The sequence below is a fragment of the Palaemon carinicauda genome, chromosome 14, assembly GCF_036898095.1.
Source record: "Palaemon carinicauda isolate YSFRI2023 chromosome 14, ASM3689809v2, whole genome shotgun sequence".
NCBI lineage: Eukaryota > Metazoa > Arthropoda > Malacostraca > Decapoda > Palaemonidae > Palaemon > Palaemon carinicauda.
The window spans coordinates 46,392,170-46,404,669 of record NC_090738.1 but is presented as its reverse complement, the minus strand read 5'-3'; the positions used below and the strand labels follow the sequence as shown (position 1 = coordinate 46,404,669).

At 35.7% G+C, this 12,500-nt stretch overlaps 1 protein-coding gene across 1 annotated transcript in view; it reads left to right on the top strand.

Moving 5' to 3' along the window:
• LOC137653185 (allantoicase-like) overlaps positions 1–12,500 on the top strand; it is a 26,088-nt gene that overhangs the window by 7,235 nt on the left and 6,353 nt on the right. The window contains exons 3-7 of the mRNA XM_068386566.1: positions 4,369–4,483; positions 7,908–8,009; positions 8,183–8,271; positions 8,842–9,033; positions 9,697–9,856. Coding sequence (XP_068242667.1) covers positions 4,369–4,483; positions 7,908–8,009; positions 8,183–8,271; positions 8,842–9,033; positions 9,697–9,856 — 658 coding nt within the window. The remainder of the gene's footprint in view (positions 1–4,368; positions 4,484–7,907; positions 8,010–8,182; positions 8,272–8,841; positions 9,034–9,696; positions 9,857–12,500) is intronic.

The window sequence follows — 12,500 nt, the reverse complement described above, 5'->3', positions numbered from 1 at the left end:
CCTAGCCAACCTATTACCTAAATCAGAGAGTGGATATGGATAAGGCAATCCTTGTAATGAAGGCAAATATAAATATGCTCAAGTTAAACGCAATTTTCGGGGAAACACACAAATGATGTGTGTGACTTATGCAAAGAGGATAATACAGAACTTTTATTTTTATGCCCAAAATTAGGAACGTTAAAGGAACAAGCGTAGGTAACTTTTCATGCAAAATCCAAGAAGGTAGCTGGTGGTTACATAAAGTAAGGCCATGAATCCGAAAGAAGAGTTTGAAAATAACAAACTTATCACACCACAATGGGCTGCCAAAACTGATAACAAGGTATCATTGAAATCGATTTCAAGGTATAAAGGGATAGAATTAAAACTAAGATTTTCATTAGAAGTTTTTTTTTTTTATTGTTACCGGAAAGAGTTCCATTACTGTAAAAGTATATGCTTAGAAGTTTTGCATCGTGTAACATTTCTTTCAATCCTAATATCCTCTTGTTTTCTTGACCAGACTAAGATTGTTATTTTAGTATTTTCATCTAATTTGTATAAGATTCTAAAACAACACCATCCTTGCCTATCATTTCTTCAATTCCTTCATAATATAATTTCCCAAACTTTTGTAGTCATCTCCACGCCAGTGGGTGGCGGTCCGTAGTTCCACGATGTTCACTCCCCACAGCTCAGAAGACACCTAAGCTGTTAAGCTTGTTGTTGTTGAAGATTGCCTGGCCCTTTCGGCCAGACACGGGCTCTTGCAATCTTGCAGCCCGTAGAGCTGTTAAGCAGGTGTAAAGCGTTTGTATAATACTTACGGACAGGCCATCATTATCAGCACTTGTAATCTACTTTATCAGTACTGTATTTCTTTTCTTCCATATAATTAACCTTCTTTCCATCACCCTCATTATAAACCGAACTTCAACTTTTGTTAGGTATTCTAAATACTTACCTCAAGAGCTAAGTTTTGTGTGTTAATAGTTTTTTTTTTCTCCATTTGAATATGTGATCTTTTCTTTCCTCCCTTACCCAGTATAACTCGCCTTCACTTGTTCCCTTAAAATTACTCTTTGAGTTCTAATATGTTGAGCCTAGATTGCCTCTCTGACATTAAATCCCTCACCAGAGAGTTATTGGGCCTTTGACTGGCCAGACAGTATTTTATTTGATAATTAACCGTAACCAGAGATAGAATCTCTGGTTACGGCTTATTTTTCCTTTACCTACTCATGCACCGAATAGTCTGGCCTAATCTTTCCACATTCTCCTCTGTCCTCATACACCTGACATCACTGAGATTACCGAACAAATCTTCTACACTTCTGCACTGCAATTGTTCAGTGGCTACTTTTATCTTGGTAAGGGTACAAGAGAGACTATAGCTATAGCAAGCAGCTCTTCTAGAAGAAGGGTACTCCAAAATCAAATTATTGTTCTTTAGTCTAGGATAGTGCCTTAGCCTCTGTACCATGGACTTCCACTGCCTTGGGGGTAAAGTTTTCTTGCCTGAGGGTACACTCGGGCACACTATTCTTTCTTATTTCTCTTCCTCTTGTATATTTTTTAAGTTTTTGTCGCGAATGAAGTGAGTGACCTTATATGAAGCACCCCACACCATAGCCCGGTCATTCCTTTTCGCTGTAGAGTTCGGGGGGATGGCGGCGGGGTCAATAACTCCTGTACTAATACAGATATACCTGTGAAGTTTTCAGGGATTATTAGGATATATATATATATATATATATATATATATATATATATATATATATATATATATATATATATATATATATACCTTTGTTTCTGATAAATTTCATGTTTATACCTGCTATAGACATGCTCTGGTGGCAATTTTTGTTAAGAATATACCCTTTTTAGGGAAAAAATCCGTTTGGGGTAATAAACTCTTAGAGTGTTACAGATATTCTAATGATTTTTATAGGGTTCATTGGGGGGGGGTGTTATGTGAACTCTCGCATTTCAATTTTCATATTGATACATGTCATAGAAAATCACAGCAGCCATTTTTTTTTCGGTATGGCCGGGATGCCGATTTTCGGCGTTGACGTAAATTTTTTATAGACTAATTCGCATATCTAAATGAAATTTTCAGGGCCTCATCGGACTGACATTTACTTTGTCTTTGCCAATTTTCATGGTGATGTCTGCTATATAAAACCCACAGCAGGAGTTTTTTGTTATGACTGGAATGGTTATTTTCGGCGCCGTCGTTAAATGGCTCCTAGACGAATTTACTTATCCAAATAAAAATTCCAAGGGGTGACATTAAACATATTTTCTGTGACCCTACACATTTTCATTTTAATATCAGCAATAAAAAAACCCACATAAAAGACTCATTTTAATGTAACTGTTCTAAAAAATATTTTATTTTATTCGTTCTTGACTTCTCTTGTAGTGTTTCCTTCTTTTCCAATCTCACAGAGCTATTTTTCCCTATTGGAGTCCTTGGGCTTATATAGCATCCAGCTTTTTCAACTAGGGTTGTAGCTTAGCTTGTAATGATGATAATAACATGCAGTATCCCATTCTGCCCTTACCTTCAGGGAATCTAAAATTCGTGACCCTGTAGCGACATTTTCTATTTCCTTGAGCATCTCATCCTTTATTTCCTCTTTTAAGTTTTTTATTTGAATACAATTTTACTTTTTCCACCCTTATTTCATACTTTTTACATTATTTCTATCAAACCCTTCCCCTAGCAGTCTTTATAAGGTTTCCTTACTTGATCTATCTCTTGCACAGATTTGTTTCTTTCTATTGTTACTATGTTGGGATAAAGTGCAATCCTTTTATAATCTATCCTGTTTCTGCTAATGGTCATTATTGATCAAGGGTTGTTCCAGGATTCCTCTCAATATTTTGTATGCTTTTCAGCTTCTTGGTTCTCTTTGCATCACTTTTTCTTAATGTTTCTACGTTGGCTAATACAGTAAGGCTTACTACTATTTGTTTTAATCCATATTTTCTGGGTCACTTTTCTTACCTCGACCACAATTTCATGAATTCCACCTTTTTTTTGTATGCTCAATTTAAGTTCTGCCTTTTTTTAATACACTTTTCCTCCAAAAATTTGTATTTGGCTACTTTTTTTTTTCACACTCCTTCCTTCCGGCTGCTGGGAACATGATGTCAACTAGATAGTCAGTGGTTCTATTTCTAAATACCTTAAGGACTTTACGCTCTACTAGCTTATTGTATTAGCCTTATATCACAATATGACATAATTTTGGGCCAAATATTGTGCTTTGCTTTACTTATCACTGAAATCCTATTTCTCCCGTTTGTTTTGCCCACCGGATTGTGTACTACTGTTATTCCTATTTTGTTTATTTCGCATATTAGTGAGACTTCTTCCCACCAAACAATTTTCTGAGTCCTTTGATGCAATCCGTAAGGTAAAGGTTGTCAAAGCATTTAAGCGTATTTTAGAACGGCTCATGAAAACTTATTAAAATCAATGATTGCTTTGAAAGCAATCAGATAGACTACTGTTTATTTCCCTTCCATTGTACCGCGTTAGTATCTACTTTACTTGTTGTTATTATTTTTATTATTATTATTAAATGCTAAGCTACAACCCTAGTTGGAAAAGCAGGATGCTATAAGCCCAGGGTCTCCAGCAGGGGAAATAGCCCAGTGAGGAAAGGAAACAAGGAAAAATAGAATATTCTAAGAACAGTAACATTAGAATAAATATTTCCTATACAAACTATAAAAACTTTAACTAAACAAGAGGAAGAGAAATAAGATAGAATAGTATGCCCGAGTGTACCCTCAAGTAAGAGAACTCTAACCCAAGACAGTGGAAGACCATGGTTCAGAGGCTATGGCTCTACCCAAGAGTAGGTATCAATGGTTTGATTTTGGAGTGTCCCTCTCCTAGAAGAGCTGCTTACTATAGCTATGGAGTCCCTTCTACCGTTACCAAGATTAAAGTGGCCACTGAACAATTATAGTGCAGTAGTTAACTCCTTGGGTGAAGAAGAATTGTTTGGTAATCTCAGCGATGTCAGGTGAATGAGGACAGGAGAATCTGTAAAGATTAGGCCAGACTATTCGATGTATATGTAGGCAAAGCGAAAGAACCGTAACCAGAGAGAAGGATCCAATGTAGTACTGTCTGGCCTGTCAAAGGACCCCATAACTTTCTATCGGTAGCATCTTTACTGGAAGTTCTTCTTCGGTTTTATTCAATCTTAACCTTGCTAAAATGTTAGGGTACTAATTATGTCAGTTTATGAACAGGCCCTCCTGTTGATCAGACTTGATTTGTATTTTCAATGGCAGTAGTCCCATTCTATTTAATTCTATCCTTTTAATCATTTATTCTTTTGTTTTATTCTTGTATAGGAAAGCGATGCAGAATGGCGGGAAGGCGTGTTCACAGAGTGCGGGAAATGGATGGACGGGTGGGAAACCAGGAGAAAGCGCATACCGGGTCATGACTGGTGTATTATCAAATTAGGTAAGTGCATCACAACTCTTGTCCACTTGTTCAAGTCTAGATACATTTTGAAAGAGAAAGAAACCTCGCCAGTTCCTGAATAATCTGAAGCATTAAAGTTAATCTTAATGTATGCAATGCGTCAGTAACTACTTTTATTGCTGTTTTTTTTTTTTTTTCATTGGTTACAGAAACAATCACTAACATTTAGTAAAAGTTATATTGATACATTTTGAGCAGCGTGTATTGGAATTTCAACTTAATGCATGCAAACTGCATATGATGATAATGATATAATTGAACGAAACAGAAATAAACGCATTACTAACTTTTTATATGACTCTTCAAGTTTCCTTACTTCCCATAAATGTCTTAAAATCTATCATAAAAGTAAGGAATGGGCTTATAATCTCATCATCATCATCTCCTCTTACGCCTATTGATACAAAGGGCCTTAGTTAGATTTCGCTCACTACTTCGTTCCTAACCCTATCTACTCGAGATACACCAGCCATACTCCTTAGACACTTCATCTCAAACACATTCAATTTCTGTCTCTCCGTCACTTTCATTTCCCGACAACTCCGATCCATACATCACAGTTGGTACAATCACTTTCTCATACAGAACTCTCTTTACATTCATGCCCAACCCTCTATTTTTTACTACTCCCTTAACTGCCTCCAACACTTTGCATCCTTCATTCACTCTCTGACGTACATCTGCTTCCACTCCACCATTTGCTGCAACAACAGACCCCAAGTACTTAAACTGATCCACCTCCTCAAGTAACTCATCATTCAACATGACATTCAACCACGCACCACCTTCCCTTCTCGTACATCTCATAACCTTATTCTTACCCACATTAATTCTCAACTTCCTTCTCTTACACACCCTTCCAAATTCTGTCACTAATTGGCCAAGCTTCTCTTCCGCGTCTGCAACAAGTACAGTATCATCCATAAACAACAACTGATTTACCTCCCATTCATGGTCATTCTCGCCTACCAGTTTTAATCCTCGTCCAAGCACTTGAGCATTCACCTCTCTCACCACTCCATCAACATACAAGTTGAACAACCATGGCGACATCACACATCCCTGTCTCAGCCCCACTCTCACCGGAAACCAATCGCTCACTTCATTTCCTATCCTAGCACATGCTTTACTACCTTTGTAGAAACTTTTCACTGCTTGCAACAACCTTCCACCAACTCCATATAACCTCATCACATTCCACATTGCTTCCCTATCAACTCTATCATACGCTTTCTCCAGATCCATAAACGCAACATACCCCTCCTTACCTTTTGCTAAAATTTCTCGCATATCTGCCTAACTGTAAAAATCCGATTCATACAACCCCTACCTCTTCCAAAACCACCATGTACTTCTAAGATTGCATTCTCTGCTTTATCCTTAATCCTATTAATCAGTACTCTACCATAAACTTTTCCAACTACACTCAACAAACTAATACCCCTTGAATTACAACACTCATGCACATCGCCCTTACCCTTATATAGTGGTACAATACACGCACAAACCCAATCTACTAGTACCATTGACAACACAAAACACATATTAAACAATCTCACCAACCATTCAAATACAGTCACACCCCCTTCCTTCAACATCTCGGCTCTCACACCATCCATACCAGATGCTTTTCCTACTCTCGGTTCATCTAGCATTCTCCTTACTTCCTCTCTTGAAATCTCTCTCTCATTCTCATCTCCCATCACCAGCACCTCAACACCTGCAACAGCAATTATATCTGCCTCTCTATTATCCTCAACATTCAGTAAACTTTCAAAATATTCCGCCCACCTTTTCCTTACCTCCTCTCCTTTCAAAAACCTTCCATTTCCATCTTTCACTGTCTCTTCAATTCTTGAACCAGCTTCCTTACTCTCTTCACTTCTTTCCAAAACCTTTTCTTATTCTCTTCATATGACTGACCCAATCCCTGACCCCACCTCAGGTCAGCTGCCCTCTTTGCCTCACTTACCTTGCGCTTTACTTTCACATTTTTCTCTCTGTATCTTTCATACTTCTCTACACTATTACTCTGCAGCCATTCTTCAAAAGCCCTTTTTTTTTTCTCTTCCACTTTTACCTTCACTCCTTCATTCCACCATTCACTGTCCTTCCTCATGTTTCCTCCAACAAACTTCTTGCCACACACATCACTTGCAATCCCCAACAAAATTTTCTTTTACTAACTTCCACTCCTCTTCTAAATTACCAGTTTCTCTTACTTTCACTTCGTCATATGCCATTTTCAACCTTTCTTGATATTTACTTTTTACCCCCGGTTTTATTAGCTCTTCAACCCTCACTAGCTTCCTTTTACATCCACCTATTCTATTCCCCCACTCTTTTGCTATTACTAATTTTCCTTCCACCAAAAAATGATCAGACGTACCGTTAGCCATACCCCTAAACACGTGTACGTCTTTCATTGTTCCAAACATTGTTTTAGTTATCAACATAATCCATTAACGCCCTTTCTACCACTCTTCCCTTTGCCACTCTTACCCATGTATACTTTTTTTTTATCTTTCTTTTTGAAAAATCTAGAACTTATCACCATCTCTTGCTCAATACACATATCTACCAGTCTCTCACCACTCTCATTTTCACCTGGTACGCCATACTTCCCAATGACACCTTCTACCTCTCCAGCGCCCACTCTAGCATTTAAGTCACCCATGACATCTACATAACTCCTTCTACCCAGTCCTTCTACACACCTAGTTAATTCATTCCAGAACTCATTCCACTCTTCTTCACTTTTCTCACAACCTGCCCCATACGCACTGACAAAAGCCCAACGTTCCCTACCCAACCTAACCCTTACCCACATTAACCTAGATGATATCTCCTTCCATTCCACTACTTTACCTGTCATCCATTCACTCAGCAATAAAGCCACACCTTCTCTTGCTCTTCCCCATTCTATCCCAGACATATAGATATATAGTGATATACAGTATATAGTATTCTGGTCACATAAAAAGATTTTATGTTTTACAAACGCCATAAAGACATTCTCTTGTCTATTCATTGGTTTGTTTTCCACTGCAAGGAGATGTAACTTGTTCATCTTACAAGGAAGAATTCAAACTCACGCTGGTTAAAAGACTGTCTAATGTCAGTGCCAGGACCCTTAGTTAGTTCCAGTGTATTCCTGATCTATACTTCTCGTTGTAGTGTAGTTAGTTGTATACTTTCTTCTCTGGAGAAAAATTGCTCATAAAGTTTACTTTAAATCCTCAAACTTGATGATTATTTGTGCTTACACTATAGAATGCTTTATTGTGTGGATGTAAATCCCTAATATATATGAAAAGAGTTTTGTTCAGTCATAGAAATCTCGATACTATTTCGTACTGAGAATGTGTTTCCTGAAACCTTACGAAATTCCATTGTGTGACAGGTGTGCCAGGTGTAATTGAGGGGATCGACGCCGACACGTCCCATTTTACTGGAAATTTTGTGCCCAGAGTCTCTGTTCAGGCAGCTGTATTATCTCAAGAGGGTTTGTACAAAATGTTTACTTTAAATCCAAATGATGCTGAAAAACGCCTTCTCGATAAAGTAATGGCTTTTAAAATATGTTGAAATGAACTCTATAGCTTACCTTTCAAATAGTATTTATTTACACTAATTTTGTAATGTATCGGAGACATTAAAACGTTTTTCACTTTTCAGAAGAATCCAGCATCCCCGAAAGAAGAAGCGAAATGGGTTCAGCTGCGTGTGAAGATGTCATGACAAAAGTTGGGCTATTAAAATCTGAGGTAATTAATCTCTCTCTCTCTCTCTCTCTCTCTCTCTCTCTCTCTCTCTCTCTCTCTCTCTCTCTCTCTCTCTCGGGGAGATACCTTACCAATAGTTTCTGGTGACATTATTTCTTTTTCTTTCATCCAGGTCTGTAGTTTTCATCAGCTCTTTTCTTAAGTAAACTATATATGCACTGCGACACTGCAGCACTTCCCTATTTGTTTAAGAATTATGTCAAGTTTGTGTATGATTTTTTTTCTAATATGTATGTCTTGCTTTTCACAATATTAAAACAGTGGCTAAAATTCCCTAAAGACCTAGCCCCATTAATTTTAGCTATTAGCCATCTATGATTATAATATTACTGACAATACAGGATACATCCTTTGGATTCTTCAGACGGACCGATGCTCTTCCTCATCTGACAAAGGGTGTCAGTGTCACTGACTATAACGACCCATTTGTAATTTTAATAACAAAAAAGTTTTTTTTTTTTTTTTTTTTTTTTTAATATTAAATCATTGTTCCTGTTTTGATGAAAAAGCGGGTTACTGAATAAGATCAAAACCATGATTTATCTTCTTCAGAAGTGGGAGGTCATCATTCCGATGACAGAGGCCAGACCTGGATACCAAGACACCTGTCATACTTACATTCCTACAAGGAGTCGAAAGAGGTGGACCCACATTCGATTGAACGTCTACCCCGATGGAGGCATTGCAAGACTCAGGGTGTTTGGTTCAGCTACCCCAGATTGGAGCCAAGTTAGTCCTAATCAGGTATGAGGCTGCTTGTTATTTGGTGTTTGATATGGCCACTGATGACTAAAGCAAGATTATTGGATTCAACAGGTTTTTTTTTTTCTACCTCTTAAAAGAACTGAATTAGTCAAATTCAGTGTTATGTATGTTTAGTCTGAGCCACATCAGAGACGAACTGGATTAGATCTTTCGAATAAAACCATTTGCAAATCTCTGTTATGCACTAAAACCACATTTTTTCATGCAAAGCCCTGTAGCTCAGTGGACACTATTTCTCAAGAAGAGCCTTTCATCGGGTTAAACATACAAGGCAATTGGCAACACACAATAGACTGTTCAGCAGTATTTTTTTTCTAGTTTTGTGTGATAATCCACAGGTTATTTGAGGCTGCAATACTTTAAGTTTGTTGCACATAGATGTTTATGAAATTAAGATGTTCTGTAAATGCTTAGAAATTCTCAATATCACCTACTTTTATTTCTTAATTACAATAATTTTGCTTGTTTATATATATATATATATATATATATATATATATATATATATATATATATATATATATATATATATATATATGTGTGTGTGTGTGTGTGTGTGTGTGTACATATGACTATGCATGTACTTAATTAATTTATTCATGTCTTGTACATTCTACCATTATCATTTGTGTCACCCGAAAGCTATTAGATTTGGCGGCTGTGAGCAATGGTGGGGTGTGCCTGGAGTACAGCGACGCCCACTACGGCCATCCCCGAAACCTCATCAGCCCTGGTAGAGGCATCAACATGGGCGATGGATGGGAAACAGCCAGGAGACTCGACAGGCCTCCTATCCTCATAGGTGGGTCACTTCATTTGGTTTCCCATTCTCTTTTTTTATCTTCTTTGACATAAGAGGGATTTACTCCAAGTTAATGCAATCCTGCAGTTCTCATCTTCTTGCACAGTAATTATGTGGTTATTTAAATTCTGGGAAAGCAATAATTGGCAAGATATGTTGAGGAAGGGGGAAGGGGTTATAAAAAGAAAATAGCTGTTTCCTCACTAAACAACTTGGAACTGACGTGTCAACATAGTCAACCAAACAGAATTCGTGATGCCAGCGTATATAAACAGAAGTTCGTGATGCCATCGTATATTTGATATACTGTATATTCAAAATATACTGAATCAAAAATTGAGCGATTACTCAAAAGTGCCACCATTGTAAATTGCACATTTTATGTACACTTTTGAGTAATTAATCCATTTTTAATTAAGTATATTTTGAATATACAGTATATCAAATGTACGCTGGCATTACGAACTTCTGTTTATGTACGCTGGCATCATGAATTATGTTTGGTTGACGAAATTATGTTGACATGTCAGTTCTAAGTCGTTTAGTGAGGAAACCGAGCTATTTTCTTTTTATAACCCCTTCCCCCTTCCTCAACATATCTTGCCAATTATTGCTTTCCCAGAATTTAAATAACCACCTAATTACTGTGCAAGAAGATGAGAACTGCAGGATTGCATTGTTTTGGAGTAAATTGAGAGCGTGGTGTTGTAAACAATTACTTAATTCATTAAACTTTTTGTGTATGACTCCTCTTCTGGATTTTCTTTGGATGATTTACTTTGATTGAGTTTGGTCTGTGTCTCTCTTGCTTCACATTAGGCCTCCAACTGAATCGGCATTTGATATTGTTTTTTGTCTCATTGGGATTTCTGAAAGATGCATCTTCATTGTTCATTTAACTTGAGGAGTATCAAAACAGTACATTGTTAGTATAAGTGTTGTTGTACTTGTTATTATCGTTATTGTCATCATTGATATTATTACCATTAATGTTATAATTATTTTCATTAACATTATCATTCTCTGTTCCGATTGTAATTACCTTTGCTATTGCCATTTCTAATATCATAATTGATATTCATATAACTGATAATGTGAATGAGATCGTGATTGTTAGGTGAAATTAGTCTTTAAAACATCTTATCTGAAGTACTTAGGATCATTTTATATTGATTTCGAAATAACCTTTCTTAGATTAGTTAAGTTTTCATATTTTTGTTTATTGTAAGTTTTTTTTTTTTTCAAATACATTTTTGTGTTTCTGATATACTAGTTTTATATTTAAATTTACATATGTAATGAAGATATCATTGAATATATTTTTTACTAGAAGTAGAAATTAATTTTAGTGACGTCAGAAAGCTTTAAATTTAATGTTGGTTCTATTTTTTTTATTATTATTTTTTTTTTTAAATATACTTCGTAAGTATAGCCAGTAGCGGCCTTACATTCTTATTCACCAATTTTTTTTTACCGATAATGGTATAATTTATTTTAACATTTAGGTGAACATGATATTTTTTGCTATTAGAAATAGATTAAAACTCTCATTGAGTATACACAGGTCCCCATATACATACATACATACATATATATATATATATATATATATATATATATATATATATATATATATATATATGTGTGTGTGTGTGTGTGTATACATACAGTATATATATCTATATATATATATATATATATATATATAAATATATATATATATATATATATATATATATATATATATATATATATATATATAAATTACTTCTTTTTTATTTAAACAGGAGAAAGGGATCACAAGAGACAATTTATGAACAACTTTGAAAACGAGATCATTGCATAATTCTAAATTGTAGAATGCATTGATTAAATTTCTCAAAAAAAAAAAAAAAAATATTCGCAATAATAGCATTTGTTATAAAGTAGGCCTAGTTGCATAGCCAGATATTAAAGTTACTTTTACATAATTAAGATTAAGATATTACCGCACATCAATAAGCAAACAATAAAGGAATATAACGCTTATTTATTGAAAATTCTTGAAAATACTGTCCATCCTTGACATCGCTAGAATCTAATCATACAGTAATATACCATCCAACATCATCAATTGGTTCCAAGATCCCAATCTAGGTTTATTTTTGACGTAGGTCCTATTCTCGCTTATACACACAGTTTTCCTTCTTCACTGACCATTACCTACTTGCATTTGATTAACCCACTAGTGTAGGTAACCCACTATACTGTGCTACATTCTTTTTCATGTGTTTTCTATCATGGTATTTTAGTTCAGAGGTAATATTTTATGTAATATGTTATACAGTTTTCTGTATCACGAATGACCGAATCCACAAAGATCAAAATGCGAATATGGAGGGCGGACTCTGTTTGCTATACCTGTATTGAACACAGTTTCCGTACAAGGTAAGACAGCTCATAACACGAAAATCATGGCTACACCACGCTTAGTATAGTAACAAAACTTATTGTTTCCAACAACACTCTCTGATACTATAGAGTAAAAGAAAAAAAAAGAAGTCGCTAATTATTGATGGCTGAAATGCACCCAAAATTGAAAAAGAAAAAAAAATTAATACTTTAATGAAGCACAATTATCTTTTTAAAAGTCATGACTGACTAC